Raw genomic sequence first — 18,561 nt, 5'->3', positions numbered from 1 at the left:
TCCTCTGTCTCCCCTGCATAGGTCTGTTCTATGCCTGTCATATTCGTTGTTAGCTTAGGGGACCTTATGATAGAACTCGCGAGTTTTTTGAGGGCGCTGCGTCCTCGACTCGGGGTCGTCGGTATTAGCGCCGGGGTCTCGGGCTTCCCTCGCGTTTTTCCCTCGACCTGGTGGCCTTGGTTTTTTGGATCACCCTCGTATGTGCGTGTAGGATAGGGCTGGTGCCTATGATCTCCGCCGACCCCCTCTTGGGTCTCTTTGGCTCTACTCATCTACCTTTCTTCTCTATTTTCCGAGCGTGGGAAAAGTCGAGATGGATGTGGTAGTGGAAAGAGGAGCGTTTTTCGGGGTCCCTGAAGGAAAGTAAATGCAGTAGGAAGAGGGCGTCGGAATCGAAGGCCCGGCCACGCCGGTGGGAACTGCCAACAACAAACACGATCTAACTTGGCCACTACGCGCCCGGGCTGCCTTCTACCCCTCGGCCTCAGTGGTCAGCTTACCATCATCGGATTCCACATTAATGCCAATCTCGGTACGATTTCTCTGCCACCGTCTGCAATCGCGAAGGCCCTGGAGGACATACTGTTCCGTCGTATTGGTGCCATTTGTGGTGTTCTCTTTCATGGCTTGGTGGTCTAGAGGTATGATTCCTTCTTAGGGTTAATGTTTGGAGGAGGTCCCGGGTTCAATTCCCGGCCAAGCCCTATGTGACGCACAGTCTTATTTTTGACAATCTTCCTGCGCAACGAGGTACGCTCTATAACATCAAGCAGTACTAATACAACAATACATATCGTCTTGGGTCGGATCGGTTTGTATGGCGTTCTGTGTATTCGTCACCCCATCGCAGGTTCAGGCCCTCCGCCACCTCCGCGTCCTCTTGCAGCGCCCCGCCTTGTCCCTCGTGCCATAGCAAGACCGAGCCGGATGCCGCGCCCACCACGGCCGAACGGGATCCTTGGAAAGGCTCCGGGTGTTTCAGGGAAATCCCGGGGCCCATGGTCCGGCTCATTCCCAGGAAACGCACCCGGCATGTCAAGCTGACTTTCATCTGTCACGGCCTCCTCGTCCTCATTCTCGGCATCCGGCTGCGGACATCCATTCAGTCTCGACGGTCGGCCGTAAACGACAGAATGGTGGCTCCCTACCTCCAGGTCTATGACCAATGCACCCATGTGCCAGCCTGCTGCAGCTGCGGCGAAGCAGTACGTCTCCCTCTGCTTCTTCGCTCCATGGTCAAACCGAACCTCCGTCGGCACCGTCACATCAGGGGGAGGAAACCTCAAGATGTTCCATCGCGTCTCGGCCGCCTGAAGCTGGTCCTCATCCCCGAATCCGCCGGGTTGACCCACAGGGATCTTCCTAGGATCACCGAGACCGGACGCGCCTTTGGAGTATGCGCCCCAGGTGAGGAGCTTGCCGTCAGCCGTCAGCGCACCGTAGTGGTAATCACCGAGTACGACGGAAATGACGTCGCGATTCTGCAGCGCCGGGAGTATCATGGGTGAGACTTGAGGCGGGGTATGGGGGGCTCCGGCAGGTACAAAGCCAGGATCTTGAATTTTCCCCATGATGACAACGGAACGCTCGCCAGTTGAGTAGGCAACAAACGTTCTGAATTGAGCAGAAATCTGAAGTGGCGGCGGTAAATTCAGTACAGATGACTGGGGAAGGTAGTCGCACCCACGTGAGTAATCAACATGGTTTCTGGAGGTTCCGGGCGTGTCTGTCCTTCGGACGTTGTATCGGTAAAGGTACTGTGTACTTTAACTTTCTCGACCTCACTGAACTCAGGGAGCTAGACGAGAAGACTCATAAGAGGCGCCAAGCACGACGGCGGCCGGACGCTCACGTATTCCCAACGGTTGCGAATCTGTAGATTCTCCCCTCCCATCATCTGGTACATGAGGACGTGCCCCTTGTTGGTCAGTCCGACGATCGTGTTGTCCATACCAGCCACCTTGATAAGCTTCGTTTCGCCTTCTACCGTCACGCCGGTTCCATTTAACTCGGGTAGGTCGCCGGTCGGAATGGCAGGTAGCCTCACTGGGTCGATGCCTTGCAACCTCCACGTATAGCACGGAATGACACTGGGCTCCTGTGACGATGGTAGTGCCCTGGTAGGCTGCGAGGTGCTTAGTTGATCGAGTTCCTCCGATTTAGTGGCGATAGCGTCCGCCATGTCGCCAGAGAAAGGCCAAAATACCAGGACGTCACCGGATTCGGTGAGGATCGCCGAGAATGACCAGCCACTAGTAATTTGGGCAGGAGTCGTCTCGGGAGATGTCTTGTCGAGAAGGGGACTTGATAGGATGAAGGGCCGACCCCACGAGATACAGGTCCAGACGCACGAGCTGGCATCGAGCGCGGCACAGTGCGATCGCCCACAGCTGATAGAATACACGGTAGGTATAGAACGAGAGGAATTGTAAGCAAACATACCTGATACTTCGGATCTTCACGGGGAGATTGAGTCGCATGGGACCTTCCGTGCGCTTGGCCGGCATGGCGTAGCCTTCGCTACGCAGGGCAGCACTGTCTCCATCGAGCACTCCTACGCATTTCGTGAAGCAAAGTCGTGAAATAAGGAGAACTTACTTACCCCACACATAGATGGTACCACGAGAGTCCAATGCGTGAAATGACCTGAGAGTCATCAGCCTCCACACCCATGTCCATTCTGCTGGGATCTCACCATCCTCCGGCGATAAGGTTGACGATGCGCACGTCTGGGATGCGCAACTGTACAGGGTACGGTACAGCATCGCGCATGACAGGTTGAGGAAGCTGGTCTTCGGTCAATCCTAGCCTTCCGTGGCTCCGCTCACTATGTGTCCTTGTTAATCACCGACTCTTCGCGAACCAGAACTGACGCACCCCCAGACAAAGACGCGGGGCTTGGAGAAACGGCGATATAAGAACTTCCATCCATTCTTTCTTGCAGTTTCTGACCCGGTGAAGTTGAAGTCCTGTTGGATCTTTCTGTGCCAGAACGTCTCGTCTGAGGTCAGTTGGGCGAAGTGGCTGTTCACGCAACCGAGACTGGATAGATCAGGAACAGGAAGCAGTGGCAGTATGTTGTCGAGGAAGAGTTCGACTGGCAAGTCAGTAAGCTGAGGCATGTTTGCAGGCTTTGTTGGAATGAGGATCGCGGTGAACTGCTCAGGCGGTGGTGGTGGTTGCACAATCGATTATGCTTGCAAGCGCAGTGGTGCGCGGTGCACTGTCCCCCGGGGCGCAGTCCGTACTAGTAGCCTGTACCTGATGTCATGGCACGTGATTGACCTCTCATCTCAGATCAAGATCTACTGTATCGGGCCGGGATCTCGGCCGGACATGGTACTCGGTCAGTCGAGTGCCGTAGGCTCAGTTCCCAGTCTTACGACCGATTACGCATACCAGTCGTCTCTCACAATCCTCCTCTACCTCCTGATATGCTTTTCTTGTAATTAACTTTAGGAATGAGCCCATGGTGGTCGACTGACCGAGTACCCTGTCTGGCCGAGATCCCGGCCCGATACAGTATGTAGCCCGATTCACCTCCTGGGAAGTGCCCCCAAAAACTCAAGTCTTATAATTCTGAGATGCGGAGTCATGACCCCGCCATGAATATGCTCACAAGCCCGTTAACGAAGCACTGTACAAGCCCGCAATTCAGACGGACCAATTCGCCGTGTATCGTGGGATGCCATTGCGTAGCAGTCCGAAGAAAGTGAAAGCAGATTGTATGGGGTCCTGTAGTATGAGTACACATGATTCAGAGCGTAATAACAGCACGACGATATCAAGAGACAGAGAGCACACTATCCTAGAGATACATATCGAAGCCTCTTCTAATTGATCACCAGAAAGCACACCTGACACGACAAACCACGGCATGAGCGCCACGATCACAAAAGACAATAAAGAAGACTGTACGCACCATCCTGAGAAACACTGACATAGATTTTCGAGCGAGGTAGCCTGAATGATAAGCTTATCGACTTGCGCAGCGACAGAAAGCGGGACGTCCGGATTGAAGTCACGACCTGGCTCGCAACGTCAGCAGATGTTGTTTTGGAAGAGCATTTCTCCTCACCTGTCAATTTGTGTTGCACCCGATTATATACGAACAATGCACGTTCGTTGCGAATCTCCTGACGCTCTGCTCCAACGTGAGCACAGCGTTCTCTTCTCTAGGCAGCTGTGCGAATACTCACCATTGAAGATGTCGTTTTCGTCCGCCTTCAACTTCCGTATCGGCCCTTGAGGGTATGCTGAAGTACGAGTCGTTTCGCGAGCAGGGTCTACAATCACTGTCGATATCAGAGGTTTCCATGTAGGATGCAATAACATGCGTACCCTCCGGTCGTCGAACATCAACAGTATCGGCTTGCATCAACCTCCAGTTGATGAGAGGGTCGTATACAAAGGCCTCGAGTACAGCCATGAGAGACTCCTTGTTGTCTCGCAAGACCTTCATGCTGATCTCGCACGTATTCCTGAAGCTACCCTCGATGCCGCTGACCTCCATAGCATGCGTGAGCATTCTGGTCAGCCGGAACGGAATCTTCTCGGGGAATTTCTCTCGGTGCATCGCGACCTCGAAACAGTCACCGAAATCGATGTGCACCACCTTCCCGGTGTTCCGCTCGAGCATCATGTTGGACGGGTGACGATCGCCCAGACCGAGAATGTGACCGACCATGCTGTTCACGGCGAGCGAGCGCGTGTATGTAGCGCGTCGCTCCAGCCAATGCTCGGAGCTCGCGCTCTTGAGCCAGAGCACACGATAGAGGTCTTGCCCGGTGGTGTTCTCAAGCGCGTATTCGAAGACTTCGATCTTCTGCAGCAGAATCAAGTTCTCGTAGTCGGGCGCCATCTGCCAGGCGTATCAGCATTTGCAAATGGAAACGTCCACCTCAACTTACGTTGAGTATCAAGCGATACTCGATGTTCAGCAGGATCTTGCGCGATTCCCTGTAGTCCTTGACCAAGACATGGAGAGTATCACTGTCCTTAACCCATCCCAGCAATCCGGCATTAGGAGCGAGTGGAATCACAGGGAAACGCTGGATATGCAGATGTCTCTTGAAGCAGTCAGTGTCAATGGATAGCAGGTTGTTGACGAGACTGAATAGCTGCATGACACGCTCGTCTTGACGCAGGTCCTCGTGTCCTGGAGTAAAGTGAGTGATACGATCGTAGCCGTCCAGATGACACGTACCTTTCAAAACGTATTGGTAGTCCTTGCCATCACTGCCTCTCAGCGAGAGACGTCGCGGCCGCTGCTTAGACTGAATGACGACTAGCTTTGTGGCAAAGCTGACGATAGTGATGACCGGTCGTCCTGCTTGATAGGCACCTGGTACTGCGAGCTGGAGATCTCGAGACTTCAGGAGTGCAGGGGAGACGAATTGGAGATCGAGCGTCGTCAGGTTCTGTAGTTGCTTCTCAATTTTCTTGAAAACCTGTGGGGAGGTCAACACTGCGCGACTGTCAGAAGCCGCCCTACTTACAGAGTAGTAAATCTCCCAAGCCCGATCGAGGTCTCTCTGCTCGCCAAAGACTCGCCAGCGCCTGCATGCCTCGCGAGCGTCCTGCAGATCACGACCAAAGACTTGATGGAACGACGTTTCGCGCGCTGTTTGGGGTCCCTGGTTGCATGTTGAGCTGAAGCTCCCGCAAACATCGTAGTGAACCTACATCCTCGATCATCTTGTGCAATGGCTCCAGGAACACAATCATGCCCTCCGGATCCTTGTTCGTGAAGTACAATCTCGACGCCTCCTCAAGACCTTCGTGCCACATTTCGTGCCAGAGGATAGCCACTCGGATCAGTTCATGGCTGACAATGTTGGCCTAGAGACGTATTGATATGCGTGTAATGGACGGTGCGAGAGGCATACCTGTTTGACGACCTCCTCACTGTGCTCCCTCATGCGGTTCATGATGGATTCTGCAGCATTCTTACGGGTCGCGCTAGAGGACTTAGACGCCACAGTCAACGGGTACACCAAGGCTTGCGGATGGTGCTTCCCGACTTCAGTGAGAAGTCGGTTGATGTCTCGGCGAATATTGGCACTAGGCGTTTGAATTCGGGCAATGATCTGGCTCACAGTCAGACAGATGACTAGGGACAAACGAGCGCGATTACCTGAGGGATGACTTCCAACCACGTGTCCACCTCAACGGTCACGAAGCCGAGCTCATCGCTTGGCTGACATCGACATGATCTCCGTACTTGAACCAGAGTGTGAGCAACCGCAGGGTGTCTTGTAGGGTGTTCTCATTCCGCAAGTTGATGGAAGTGAAGAATCCTGTCCACACATCGTTAGCCCCCATTGCCGAACTACATATTCGCATACGACGTACCTTTGATAGCCTGTGTGATGTGCAGTGCCAGGTTCTCGGGTGGAACATCTGAAGCTCTGTTCTCCGTTTGGCTTTCCAAGTAACCGACGACGTCGAAATGAGCAAGAGCCCAAGTATGCTGCGCCTTGTACCACGTTGGATCGTAGTGAGTAGCTAGGTAATAGGAGTGTAGGATGTCCTTGATGTTGCGCTAGACGAAAGTCAGGATGTTAAGACCAACGGTGGTGGGACGGAAACGTACAGAACCCCAATCTTCCCTGAGGGCCACTTGCCATTCTCCCAGCTTCAGATAGCAACGCGCGAGTAACCTGGAGACCTCATCGAGCTTCTCGTTCGGTTTCTGCCTCGCGATTTCCGGTGAGTGACTGATGGCGCCATTTTGAAGACCCCTCTCCAGGTTGGCACAAAGTGAGCGGAGATAGCTCAGACTTTCTTCTCGGGCACCCGTCGCCCAAATGTACTTCAGCTGGGCATATACAACGGCGTTCGGAGCCTTCATTGTGCGACAACCAATCAGTACTCGAAGCGCAGGGAAGTAAGGGGGACAATATACGAACCCTCTCCGACGATAGGAGCGAGTTGATTGTCTTCTCCGCTAATACCATGCGGTCAGATTTCCGGCACAAGTTCGCGAACTTGATCCACATTATCGGGTCTTCGTCCGGAGTGAGAACAAGGGCCCTAACTTGCAGGATACGCTGCCAGACTTCCACGTCTGGCTGGCACCCTTGCAGCCTGTGCGAGCTCGCGTGAGTTGAACTGCACTTTACATCCAAGCCACTACGAACCGTTTCATCCAGGTTCTTCTCATGGATGCCTGACGCTCTGGCTGGTCGGCATATTGCTTATATGTAATGATTTCCTCGAGCTCGGACAGCATTTGCGCCCGTACCATGATGCTGCATACCACCTCAGCGAAAAACTATCGCTGATGGCTGACCACTTACTTGTAAGAGCGACCATATCCTTCGCCCACAAGCGACATGAGTTCTGGATCAAGTTGATCACGCGCCTTCGCAATCTGTTGCATAGCTTTCGGAAACTGATTCTGGTGTACCGATAGGATGGCACGGTAGAATGGCCTGTCGCCCGAATCAGGCCTCATCGTCACTATGTAATCTTCCATGGCATCCCAATCGTTCAGGGACCAAGCAGCAGCGGCGGCCATGGGCGCGATCTCCCTACGGTCCTCATGAGCGGCCTTCGTCCAATTCTCCTCCACTTGCTCCGCGAGTTCCTTCCATTCGCCCAGCGCGTGTAGACATCGCATCCTCCCTATGGCCACATCAAGGTTGTCCGGATCCTCCCGTGCCTTCTTCTCGTAGGTGGTGAGAGCCTCCGTCCATCGCCCGAGTCGCTCGTACCATTCTTCATGCTTGCTCACGTCGTACTGTTCTCGGGCTATCAACAGAGTACCCCATGCGGCATCATGTTGCTGAAGCTTCGAGTTGATACCAAGCAGCGCCTCGATGATCGTAGGCGATGTTTCTGTGAAGAACTCGAGTTCCTTGTAATGCAACGCCTTGGCGTATGCGTGAAACTTCATAGCATACTCTCCGAGTGTCCGGTTCTCAATGGGGAGGGCCTTTTCTTCATGTTCCATGAACTCCGCGAGGTTCAGCAAGCGATGTACAATTTCTGCGGGAGCAATGGGCGACGTGATGGCGCACTCAATCGAGCGAACCAAGTCTTCCTACGAAATTACCAAGTTAGTGACACTGCAGATATGCCTCGGACAAGGGGGTACCTGGTATTGATCGTAAAGCTCGCCCCAGCAAGATATAAACGCCGCGTTGAACAGCTCTTTGGCAAGAGGCGGATGTACGTCAACTAGACTCATGCACGCGCGAAGAGCATGGGAAGGCGACTCCTTCATGAACTCTACTGTGATCCGATGCATCCAGTCGTTCCAGTCGTCCTTAGCAGCGATCTGCGAAACGTCCCATGCCTGCTTGAGGTGCTGTTGATTGACGGTCATCTTGTTTGCCTCGGCAGGGGCGGTGAACTCAACCGCCTTAGTACTGTCGCTATGAGGGAAAGTTTAACTTGTCCCTTGACATAAGAACAGAGAGGGACGAACGATGCTTCCAGTATACCCGCTTCCTGCGGAAGTCTGTCGCCACTCAAGAGCTTGGTAATCAGGTTGTCGTAACGAGCATGTTGAAAACGATGCCGGATAAGACTCTGTTGGAAATCATGATTAGCAAGGCGGCGCGCAGACCATGCTAACGCCTACCTTGTTTACGGTGGAAACGAACACAGCGAAGTCTGACCCGAGCTGTATCACCAGTGAGCACAGTGTCTCCATTACGGTGCTCCGCAATTCTGCATTCGATAGGACGCGGACTAGAGGATGGATGATGCGTGATGCGTGATCGGAGAAGTTGACCTTCCTCGACAGTCCGTCGATCGTCTGGATTGCTCTCTTTCGCAGCGATGTGGACGCATCTGGCCGCTCGTACGTCCTCACGATGATCGGGATGACAAGTTGCAGATACTCCTCGATGTTGGATCCGAACGTGAGGAACGCATCGAAGATCTTGGTTTGCGTGCTCATTGTCTTCTCGTTGAGTTCGCCATCGAATACCCTGAGAAGCATGGGCAATATCGACGGCAAGAACGGCCTAAACTCAGCATCAAGGGCCTTCCCCAGTGCCTCGACGAGAGACACTAGAGGCAGATGCAACGAAACGTTGTCCCAGAGATCCGTGATCAGGGCGAAGACATCAGGCATGTAGTTACGGACGTGCTGCTTGATGATCCCGACAAGGATGGCCAACTGCTCCAAATGGAAAACTTGGATTCGGGCAACTGATGTCCGTGCAACCGCAGCGAATGCTGGGATGATCTGATTTATGACGTCAACAATCGCTCAGAAAGACTGGGCTTTGTGTCGAACTCACCTGAGGCAGAAAGGTCGCGCACTTCAAGCCCTGTGTCTTAAATATCGACATGATTGCCTCTATGACTTTGTGATGCCGATCTGCCGCCTGCTGGTCCTTTAGAATATCGAGTAGCGCGTTGATTGCAACAGTCTGGTAGTAGTCGTCCGTCCCTGTGCTGACTCCGGTGTAGTTTCTCGTCACAGCGTTCACGAGATTGGAAGAGGTCAGCTCTGACGCTGCTGCCTCTTCTTCAGGCTTGATCTGCGGGCGCTGTGAGCATCAGTAGGCCGACAAAGGTAGCGACGGTCGTTACCTTGCGTCTGTATGGGTCCAGGGCACCCAGTATACCAAGGACCTTGATGATCTCCCTCCTGACGGCCTGCTTCGTCTCTGTTCTGAGGATTCTGCTGAGGATTTGCAGGAGTTGTGGATAGTCAATGAGGGGCGAGACGACATAGCCGGTACTCGAGCAAACTTGACCCAACGTGTGCAGCGCTGCGTCTCGCTTCGGCAGGGACGGGTCAGCAAGTCTTGATATGATCACTTGCATGAGCTCCGGTACGTGAGGCAGGACTTCCTCGCCTCCAACGCGGGTAAGTTCTCCCAGACACATGAGGATGTTTGCAGCTACCGTCGGATTTGGGTCGTTAGCCTTCGGTAAGAGCACCTTGAGCATGGGGATTGCGTATGGCTTGATGAGGCGGTTAGTAGCCGCGACAAGGAGAGTGAGTAATCGTGTGCACTCCTCCCGCTCACGACTGAACGCACGTCAGTACCAGCAGGCCACAGAAACAAATGTTACGCACGAAACTGTCGAGTATTCGAGCTCGGTGAGCAGCTGTATCAACGTCTTCCGGAGAGACGGCATAACGTAGGCAGGGTTATGCATCGCAAGGCGGCCAATCAGTCCGACTGCCGTAACCCGGTTTTCGAATACCTCGTCGTTGACAGCAATGAACAGAGCACGGACGTTCTCTGCCTGAGCGAGATGCTTGTCAAACCGCTCGTGCAAGGAGGAAAGCACAGTCTGCCGAATGGTTGGGTCTACGCGTAGAACTCAGCAAACGATGCATTGCGTACACGTAAATAACCGCATACCTGGATCTGCGATTCCGACTGTGAGCAATTTGTCGATCACATCGCTGATGATTTCAATGGAGTGGTTGCTCGCTTGGTAGACGATAGGATCTCGGACGAAGAGACGACAGCACGTCTCTGCTGCCGCCCGTCGTACCTCCGGATTGTCTTCGCCCAGATACGGCAGAACGCAGTCGCGCACGAACTCGTTCAATGTATGACCTGGAAGGCGCACAACGTGAGACAAACACCGGCCCTTTGAATAGCGCACCTACCGCTGAAGTCAAAATCTCGTAGAGTGACCAGGGCAAGTGTGATGAGCTCAGGAGTCTTCTGGATGGATGTGCCCTGGAGAAGGTCAGACCTTTCTTCATCTGACGGCCCGTCATTGACTCACATCGACAGAAATGACATCCTTAGATCCAGACTCGGTTCGGAGGATCGACGTAGGGGCACCAAGTGGTTTATAGTGCTGCCCACTGAGGAGCATCGAGAGCAAATCAAGAAGCCGGTCTGAAAATCATCAACATACTATCAGCCCAAGACCCACTAAGTGACGATACCTTGGATAGTCTTGAGCAAAGGCGGAATGTGGGTGGCGATGGCGGTGAGAGCTTGTCGTAATGGCTCACTCAGGCCACAGTTAAACATGAGGTCTAGTTGATCATGGAGCAGTTTCGTGAGGTTCGGCCCGACTGCGGACGCCAGCATGCCGACGCATTGAAATATAGGCTCCTCCGAGGGGGCGTTCTTCTTGCTGCTTTCGGGTATGAGATACTAAGGATAGCAAGCGATGCATAGGGGTTAAAAAGACATACCCACGCATTTGCAGGCCCTGTTTGATATGGTGCATGATAGACTCGAGGAATGGCTTCATCTCACTGCCCATTGCACTCGCCACATGTCCGATAGCAATGAATGCTGTTCACAAATGAGTCCCACAGACACCGCCGCAGAAGATGGACCCATACCAACTGAACGCTCGTTCGGCTTGTCAAGCTGCGTCAGTAAATGCGCCATCGCTTGGTGCAAATGATGCTCCGAGAACGTCTGCGGGTCGTACACCGCAAGGGTAGGAATGAGAGTGATGACCATCTTGCGGACGAGGGCGTCTCGGTGGGTCTTGAAGCCCAGAATCAAACCGGCAGCATCGAGGAAGTTCTCCTTCATGAACTGTTTGATGCTTCAGTAAATACATGAAGTCGAACACGGTATCAGGAGACATGCTGACCATGCCGCCGTGCAGGAGCAACTCTCTATACGTCAAAAGCGAACCATGAATGATCTCTGGTTGTGCCATTTTGAGACCCATCTGAGCGTCCTGCAAGATCCGCACCAGGAATGGACTCCGCGCCTGCCGCTCCCGTAATGTTATAATTTCCAGACAGGCTGCAAGAAGTTCGGCCGCGCTCTCTCGAACGATGACGCGCGTGTCGCGAAGGGGCACTAGAATCTTGTCGAAGACAAGTCCGATATATTGGTGGAAGTAGGCTGGACTGTTGCGCGCGAGCTCCTTCAGGATCAGCACGCCAGCGTATCTCCCGGCTTCTTGTTTCTCGGCTTGCAGCAATGCAATAGCTGCTTGTACTTCATAGTCCAACCAACGTTCGCCGAATGTAGATCCGCCGACAGCGGCAATGTGACCGAGAGTTTTGGAGGCGGCAAGCATAACGTTGATGTCGGGGTTCGGGAGCAAGGTCTTGACATAGTTGTAGAAGCGATATAGATTCCTCTGGGCCTCCAGTGCTCCTTCTCCCTCGGCGTTGAGGAGATAATCTGAGCTGGTCAATATGAGATCGCGCATGCAATGCAAGACCTACTTACCAATAGCCAATATACCGCCGAGCTTCTCCACATTGCTCTGACTATGGACCAAGTCAAACAGTCGTCTGTTTATCGTCTCCTCCCATAATTTGACGGAAGCGTCCGAGGACGCGTCATGGACCGAGTTCGACACCTGGACGAGATGAGCAGTTTAGACATGGCTTGCGAGGGGTTCACTCACATAACGTTGGAGGTCGATGGCAGACTGCAGTCTGACCTCATGGCTCTTGCTTCTTAGGCCTTGAAAGATCTGGTCCAGGCCCTCTACCTGAGCGCTGCTGGTGGAAGCCATGAGCAATAGTCCACCGCCGCACTTCGCAGCCAGAGTAAGAGACGCAGTACTGAGTTACGCACAGGCAGCGCGCTCGAGAGATCCGGATCGAGAGGCACGTGCTCGTCATCTCAGAGAAAGTCGCAAGGGTCTCATATATCTTATAACAGTTTGTCATCAACGGCCTGGTGGTCTAGTAGTATGATTCCTTCTTAGGGTTAAACCAATTGGAGGAGGTCCCGGGTTCAATTCCCGGCCAGGCCCTGCTTTTTGCAGTCTCTGTACGTAGCAGACCATCAAAGCCGGCGAGTGTGCATTTTGCAGAATGAAACAAGTCCAGCAGACCGCGCTGTCGACGTGGTCGTGATGCATTTTGCGTGTACACTATGTGATTTGCAAGCACACTGCGCGAGAACCGCTCCACAAACGCAGACCAGCGTCCTGTAAGATATGGCACACGTATAGCTAGCTATGGGCACTCAGTACAGAGCCATCACTTTCACGACATGTATTTGTCGTAATAATGCAAGAACAACCATATCCCGCCGATGCCGAGGCCGAATACGAGCACAAACGCGCCAAAAACATAGAGCAGGATGTCTTTGAACTCTTCCTTGCCGTCGCCCAGAGGCTTCGCAGCGCCATGTGCCTTCCCGTTCGTTGCCGCGGCGGCAAGGCGTTTCTGCCATGCACGCTCCTGGTCCTGCTTATCCGCTGCTTCCGCGATCTGGCTGCGGCATCAGATGCGTCGAACACCTGTTGCCTGCCGCCGCTCGCAGATGCCGATATGCTGACGAACGACGGGTAGTGTTGCTCGCACCACTGCTCGATCTACGGTAGGCAGTGAGTCACACTGCGCGGACATGCACATAACTATAGTACGTACCTTGCCGCATGCGACGGAGATCTGGAGGAAGCTGGGGTCCTCAGAAGTAGCCTTGCTGTGGATCTTGCGCGCGTAATCCCGGAAGATGTAGGCAACATCACGGGGGTTTGTTGAGCGCATGATGAGCTTTGGTATTGTCAGACACTTCGTATGACTGAATGCAGATGACGCACCGAAGCGGCTTCTGCCTTGCGGATCTTGATGTTTCGCTGGAACATCTCGTAGTTCATGAAGCACAGGCAAGCGTTGCAATGGCCATCGTCTGCGGGATCGCGCAGAAGTTGAAGACGCTCTGTGTCTTGAGCAGTCTGAGGTAGTCCAGCGAGTCCACAGCGTGCCTGAGAGCATCGACAACCATCCCGCTCTGAACCCACAGAGCCTGCTTTTCGTTGCCGGGCTGGTACATCTGCGCCATTTCCGTGAAGGCCGGCTTTCCGACCGCCTTCCCGTAAATCTCCCGACCCCAGATCTCGCGCGGCCAGAAGTACCGCTTGTCTTCGACATCCTCGCGATAGTCACGGATGATGTTCGTCTTCTGGAGCATGAGACCCATAGAGTTGGAGAGCTCGAGCTGGTCACCGAGCCAAGGTGCCTCCTTGCCTGACACGGAGAAGAGACGCGTCACGCCCTCCCCGACGAGCCCTGCAACGTAATGGCAGTACAATTCGTACTCAGATATCTTCTCCACGTAAACCTCGCCGGTCGTCGCGGCGCGATGCGCGTAATCCGCCATGCCTGTCTGCATCTTCACCGTGATGTCTAGGATGACGTCGCGGTACCTCAGGGGCGGTCAGAACGCGTCAAAACCCCGAGGCAAAACGCGTACTTAGCGTCGAGTTCGAGGAGCTCGTCGCTGACGACGTTGTACTCGACGAGCAGTTGTCGGTCCTTCTCATTCGGCCCATTCTCGGTGAACGTCCAGCCGGGCGTCACGGTGAGTTCGTGGAACCGACGGAGGATAGGCTGCTTTTTCTCGTCCGGAAGCGTCATGTCATCCTCAATGGTATCGAGCCCGCGCAGAACCAGATAGAATAGGCAGATCTAGACACGACAAGTGTTAGTTCACAAATCTGGGCGCTGACACTGGTAACGAGGATCGCGCGTTATAAACGGTGTGAGACAAGGTGCCTGGCCTCAGACATAGGCGTGCATTCGCGCATCGTGCACTTCGAACCGTGCTGGAAGCAGGGTGTAGGATGTCCAAGGGATAATAACGTGCTTTTGCTGACAGGGTTACTCACAATCCTAGCCAGGTCGCCCTCCAGTTCCTTGATGACCCCCGAGAAACTCCGGCTGGTCAGGTCCAAAAACTCCCAACATCTCCGCATGGATGTACGGTCCCATCCCGAGTTCTTCCACTCGTTGGGCGCAGAGATGTCCCTATTTGCTTCGTGCCATATTTTGTACTGTAGCAGCGTCCGGAACTCCAGCGGGTGCGTAAGGAGCAAAACCAGCATTGACATTGCACCCATTTCTGCAACGGACGAGCTAGAACCAGGCAGCCAGGATGAGCAGGGAGCGAAAGGGAGAGGATGGAGGCCGGTCGTGCGGGGTGGGGTGGTACGATATGTATGCGAAAGCGAGCGGCTCTTCAGACGGGGTGCGTGACAGGGGCAATTGCCAGCGGGCCGGGTCCAGTTCACAGCGATGTAGCTTGTTCCTCGCTTCTCTCCGCACAATCGACAGCATACCTGCTGCCCCCTTTGAACGGCGACAGGCAAGGAGAGGTGGGTGTGAGACGCCTCCGTACCGCATCATGCCGTCTGACCAATAGCTGCGTCAGTTTAGACTGTACTTCCGCCTGCGCTGATCCTGTCTGGGCCGGATGGACGCCGCTATCACACCACCTCTGCGCCTGCATGTCGTTCGCGCCGACGGTATCTCCCCATCTTCTACTCGGGCACGGCTGCAGGACTTTTTGGTCAACTACGATGACCGCCGGAGGCTCGCGTCGCACGGAGGCGACTCGACCATAGCAGCGCAACTGCAGAAACTGACGGAGGCATTGCGAGAAGAACGCGACGTGCGTAAGAAATTTGCGGGGCAGTAGTGGTCCTGGTACGCCGTGCTACCAGATGGGGCTTGTGCGGTCGCTGACAATAGAAACGCATAGTTGCCATCTGCCTGATTGTCGAGTCTCAGACTTGACTCGGGCGCACTTGCGCCCAAGCTGAATAGTCGTACCACGCCGACAGATTGGGACCGGTGCGCATACAGAGCAAATTGCACAGTGTCACATTCACATAGACAACGCCTTTCTGTTCCTGGTGTTCCTGTCTGACCAGGCCAGACCAGGCTATCGCACTTAGCTCGCTCGGACTGTCAAATATAGTCCGTCTCAATTGCTGCCAGTGAAACTATACGATAGATCCGTATCAGAATACGTGCGTAATGATAGCCAAGATGGTTGCACCATACATCACTTCCTCCGCTTGCTCGCTGCAGACAGCCCAGTTAGACAGCCCTCGCCCATGAACAGATAGCGAGCTTACCTGCGGTCTTGGACTTACTAGCTCCCGGTGCCTTCCTTTTCTGCCCGCCTTCGAAGCAGGCTCCGAGTCCTCGTCTTCCACGTCAGCCTCGGCTTTCCTGCCCGCTTTGCTCTTCGCCGCGATGACCGATGCAGCTTTCACCGCTTCAGGCCCACGGGCGCACCTGGACTCTCCTCGCATTCAGGACAGAACCATTCTCCATCGGCACCGCGTCCAAAGGAGGTTGAGACAGTTCGTGTGTATGGGTGGTCGCACTAAATGCACTCAATCAGACACGCAGTACGAGACCATAGCATATTCACCTTGTCGCATGCCAATAAGGGTGTATCGTCGTCTTCCGCATTGCAGGCGATACATGGTCAGGCGAGTCCAGGTCTGCAGGATGTCTTGGAAGATCAGACAACTTCTCGTTCGGGTTAGCCAGGAAGTACGTCGTGTTCTGGCCCCCGCGACTCTGGAAATGCCATTCAACTCAGTATAACGTGAAAGTAGAAAGGATGCCACTCACTGAAAGACGTCAATCCAATCAGTGGTTGATGCCGTGTGGGCTTCGTCGCGCTCTTGCTCTCGTTGGGCCCAGCCAAGCTCGCCTGAGACGGCAACGTTAGCAAAGTGGCAGAGAACAGTGCATTCAAGACGAACCGTTCGAAGCACCCTGGCCAAACGTGACCGTCATGACGCTATCGTCCTCGTCGGGAGCCAGAGCCCAATGCGTCACGCCTCCGCACGCGGCATGCACCACTTTGCAACCCCTGGCAGGAGCAGAAACCGTAAGGCGAGAAGGCAGAGAATGCGAGATCGCTACGTACATGATATCGTGCATGTATCGGAAGGAGGAATATGGTTGGCCGGAGGAACCTAACACGGAGTATAAGATTGCCGGCACAAGCAGGGACTAAAAGATCTTTCACCATCCCCAGTCATCTTCCACTGCGCAACGTGAATGCCCGAGTCAATTCGATTGTTCAGAAAAAACAGGAAGACGAACCTTGCCGGCCATCCAAAACATGCCTTGCTTGTCGATGACAACAGAGTTAGTTGGCCCTGCAGCTACTTCAGTCCCCATCGTTATCTCTTTTGGGCCAGCGAACTAAGAGTACATCAGACTGAGTTTAGCATCAGTCGGCATGCGAGCGTACCTGCGGTACAGGTTTGGGTATTAGGACATCTTGCTGGTTTCCCAGACCAAGGCGGCAATAGCCATTGTAGCCCCAAACATACACGACCCTGAACGCGAAAAACCATGAGACCACAAGCGCACGAGCATGGATGATCACGAACCCTTCAGAGTCCAAGGCTATACTATGCTGCTGTCCACATGCGATCTGCGTGACTTTCTTGCCTTCGAGACCCTTGACAAGGACTAAGCAATGGATCAGTGACAAGGAGACGTGTGCCACTCATTGAGAGCTCACTAGGTTCCGGTTCGACGTCAAATGCTATTTTGCCCGCGGAGACGATGTGCTCTCCAGTCCTCCCATTCCCGAGTTGGCCATGTTCGCCGTTCCCGAAAGCAAAGACTACGATGTGGTAGTTCGTTAAGTAGGGATGGTCCGCTCGATCTTGACATTGCTCACCTTTGCCGCTCGCTGTGATGACAATCGAGAATGTTATGCCAGCAGCTGCTTTCACTACATTTTCCTTCACTCCGCCATACTTCGGCCCCTGGACCAGCTTGAACGCAGAAATTTCTGGACACGGCGGATGGCCACACTGTGATATCGACAAGTTCGTCACCTGCTACTCCCGCCAGAGAACTGTGACCTGTATCTTACCTGCCCGAGCTGGTTCGCCCCCGCCGTCCACAGCTGTCCACCACTTCCCACAAGCAAGGTATGGTTCCTCCCACAGGCGGCGTGCACGAAACGTGTTCCCTTGGGAGCCCCGAGCTCCTGCGCCGTCAGGCGCATGGGCGCGTTCTCGGATATAACCTCGACGCCCGCGACACCGAGCGCGCCACGGTCGTTCCGCCCGAACAGCCAGGCAGCGCCATCGGCGTCAAGCATGACGACGAAGCATCCCGCACAAGAGGTGTGGATCGAGGCGACCTTGACGTTGCTCAGAGAGCGCAGTATGTGGGGTTCGAGGAGGTCCGGACCACTGCGCGGGTTACAAGCGTTCAGTACATAGCCGTGTCATGCCAGTGGAATGGGTGGTTCAACTTCAACCTACACGCTCGTTGGCTCTTGCGCCTTCTTGCTTCCACCACGATCCTTGCGACCCAACCGCGGCCTGCACAGACACGATCATGGTGAGCGTTGGAGTGAGAGTGTTGTGGCTGAACGCGACGCGACGCGTCGAGCTCGACCGCGCCGGCGTCGTGACCCCGTCGACTCACCAGTCAGTCCCACCGCACAATAAAACTGCCATTCACGGCTCTCAGCATTTGGCCCAACACGAACGGCGAGACACCATACCTCTTCCCCATTGCGGCTCAGTGGTAGCAGCGTTGCTGGCAGACTCAGCGGGAGGCGAGGCAGTCATGTTGGGAAGTCGAAACGAAGTGATCCGTGTAACGTCCGGCGGGGCGGATTAACGACGCCAGTGGGACATCTGCCGTAAGCGGACAGGTATGGAACGGTCTCCCCGACCAACGTCTGAATTCTCTTCTACTGGTACATACGAACCGAGTAGTCTACAGCTCCATAAGTCCAAGTCCCTCACTCAGAAACCATCCACAGCCAGTTCTGCCCATCTCTTGCTTCTCACCGTTCCTAGGTCACTGGCGCTAATGCGGACCGAATCTTTGACGAACAGCTATGTCAGGAAAAC

The 18,561-nt window shown here is 54.3% G+C and overlaps 5 protein-coding genes and 2 non-coding genes across 7 annotated transcripts; 3 read left to right on the top strand and 4 right to left on the bottom strand.

The window, feature by feature from the left end:
* Nucleotides 1-624: 624 nt before the first annotated feature.
* Nucleotides 625-704, top strand: B0H18DRAFT_t96. Its single transcript has one exon. It is a non-coding gene; the product is annotated as a tRNA-Pro (tRNA).
* Nucleotides 705-728: 24 nt separating this feature from the next.
* B0H18DRAFT_932743 (RCC1/BLIP-II) lies at nucleotides 729-3,222 on the bottom strand. The gene is made up of 7 exons (XM_048041741.1): nucleotides 2,878-3,222; nucleotides 2,696-2,827; nucleotides 2,603-2,646; nucleotides 2,443-2,554; nucleotides 1,853-2,390; nucleotides 1,688-1,798; nucleotides 729-1,631 (listed from the first exon to the last, which is right to left on the bottom strand). The coding sequence occupies exons 1-7, from the start codon at nucleotides 3,120-3,122 to the stop codon at nucleotides 837-839; spliced, it is 1,977 nt and encodes a 658-aa protein (XP_047893969.1). The 5' UTR covers nucleotides 3,123-3,222; the 3' UTR covers nucleotides 729-836.
* A 432-nt stretch (nucleotides 3,223-3,654) lies between these two features.
* Nucleotides 3,655-12,432, bottom strand: B0H18DRAFT_1084880 (FAT-domain-containing protein; the record flags this gene model as incomplete). The annotated part of the gene is made up of 32 exons (XM_048031851.1): nucleotides 3,655-3,735; nucleotides 3,919-4,028; nucleotides 4,079-4,144; nucleotides 4,200-4,286; nucleotides 4,342-4,861; nucleotides 4,911-5,158; nucleotides 5,207-5,450; nucleotides 5,499-5,636; nucleotides 5,686-5,841; nucleotides 5,889-6,089; nucleotides 6,137-6,166; nucleotides 6,205-6,299; nucleotides 6,355-6,544; nucleotides 6,596-6,847; nucleotides 6,912-7,089; nucleotides 7,143-7,253; nucleotides 7,302-8,047; nucleotides 8,102-8,381; nucleotides 8,435-8,538; nucleotides 8,591-9,202; nucleotides 9,258-9,500; nucleotides 9,553-9,997; nucleotides 10,046-10,283; nucleotides 10,338-10,538; nucleotides 10,592-10,664; nucleotides 10,714-10,829; nucleotides 10,880-11,073; nucleotides 11,135-11,237; nucleotides 11,288-11,489; nucleotides 11,548-12,092; nucleotides 12,141-12,273; nucleotides 12,322-12,432. The coding sequence occupies 32 exons, from the start codon at nucleotides 12,430-12,432 to the stop codon at nucleotides 3,655-3,657; spliced, it is 7,053 nt and encodes a 2,350-aa protein (XP_047893968.1).
* A 161-nt stretch (nucleotides 12,433-12,593) lies between these two features.
* B0H18DRAFT_t97 lies at nucleotides 12,594-12,675 on the top strand. The gene has a single exon. It is a non-coding gene; the product is annotated as a tRNA-Pro (tRNA).
* A 52-nt stretch (nucleotides 12,676-12,727) lies between these two features.
* Nucleotides 12,728-14,583, bottom strand: B0H18DRAFT_1004587 (isoprenoid synthase domain-containing protein). The gene is made up of 7 exons (XM_048028497.1): nucleotides 14,539-14,583; nucleotides 14,124-14,338; nucleotides 13,587-14,076; nucleotides 13,471-13,515; nucleotides 13,298-13,423; nucleotides 13,168-13,242; nucleotides 12,728-13,138 (listed from the first exon to the last, which is right to left on the bottom strand). The coding sequence occupies exons 2-7, from the start codon at nucleotides 14,285-14,287 to the stop codon at nucleotides 12,911-12,913; spliced, it is 1,128 nt and encodes a 375-aa protein (XP_047893967.1). The 5' UTR covers nucleotides 14,288-14,338; nucleotides 14,539-14,583; the 3' UTR covers nucleotides 12,728-12,910.
* A 362-nt stretch (nucleotides 14,584-14,945) lies between these two features.
* Nucleotides 14,946-15,378, top strand: B0H18DRAFT_303941 (uncharacterized protein). The gene has a single exon (XM_048037468.1). It carries the CDS (start codon nucleotides 15,123-15,125, stop codon nucleotides 15,345-15,347), a length of 225 nt encoding a protein of 74 aa, XP_047893966.1. The 5' UTR covers nucleotides 14,946-15,122; the 3' UTR covers nucleotides 15,348-15,378.
* A 338-nt stretch (nucleotides 15,379-15,716) lies between these two features.
* On the bottom strand, nucleotides 15,717-18,273 carry B0H18DRAFT_1084878 (RCC1/BLIP-II; the record flags this gene model as incomplete). Its single annotated transcript, XM_048031850.1, has 17 exons — nucleotides 15,717-15,761; nucleotides 15,808-15,886; nucleotides 15,931-16,043; nucleotides 16,145-16,260; nucleotides 16,298-16,374; nucleotides 16,428-16,541; nucleotides 16,599-16,647; nucleotides 16,701-16,719; nucleotides 16,778-16,879; nucleotides 16,929-17,016; nucleotides 17,071-17,152; nucleotides 17,205-17,309; nucleotides 17,367-17,502; nucleotides 17,565-17,889; nucleotides 17,962-18,021; nucleotides 18,128-18,152; nucleotides 18,207-18,273. The coding sequence occupies 17 exons, from the start codon at nucleotides 18,271-18,273 to the stop codon at nucleotides 15,717-15,719; spliced, it is 1,602 nt and encodes a 533-aa protein (XP_047893965.1).
* Nucleotides 18,274-18,561: the final 288 nt, after the last annotated feature.

Source organism: Fomitopsis serialis (genome assembly GCF_022376445.1).
Source record: "Fomitopsis serialis strain Sig1Antser10 chromosome Unknown B0H18scaffold_29, whole genome shotgun sequence".
NCBI lineage: Eukaryota > Fungi > Basidiomycota > Agaricomycetes > Polyporales > Fomitopsidaceae > Fomitopsis > Fomitopsis serialis.
The sequence above is the reverse complement of the archived record's forward strand: the minus strand, read 5'-3'. Positions and strand labels throughout refer to the sequence as shown.

What these genes read in the sequence shown, in the direction of transcription:
- B0H18DRAFT_932743 (XM_048041741.1), bottom strand. Translation starts at nt 3,122, where the DNA reads ATGCCTCAGCTTACTGACTTGCCAGTCGAACTCTTCCTCGACAACATA. An exon ending in GTGAAGATCCGAAGTATCAG is followed by an intron (nt 2,391 to 2,442) that starts GTATGTTTGCTT and finishes GTATTCTATCAG; the next exon opens with CTGTGGGCGATCGCACTGTG. An exon ending in AAACCATGTTGATTACTCAC is followed by an intron (nt 1,632 to 1,687) that starts GTGGGTGCGACT and finishes CCGCCACTTCAG; the next exon opens with ATTTCTGCTCAATTCAGAAC.
- B0H18DRAFT_303941 (XM_048037468.1), top strand. Translation starts at nt 15,123, where the DNA reads ATGGACGCCGCTATCACACCACCTCTGCGCCTGCATGTCGTTCGCGCC.
- B0H18DRAFT_1004587 (XM_048028497.1), bottom strand. Translation starts at nt 14,287, where the DNA reads ATGACGCTTCCGGACGAGAAAAAGCAGCCTATCCTCCGTCGGTTCCAC. An exon ending in GCAAGGCAGAAGCCGCTTCG is followed by an intron (nt 13,424 to 13,470) that starts GTGCGTCATCTG and finishes ACAATACCAAAG; the next exon opens with CTCATCATGCGCTCAACAAA. An exon ending in CGAGCGGCGGCAGGCAACAG is followed by an intron (nt 13,139 to 13,167) that starts GTGTTCGACGCA and finishes TGCCGCAGCCAG; the next exon opens with ATCGCGGAAGCAGCGGATAA.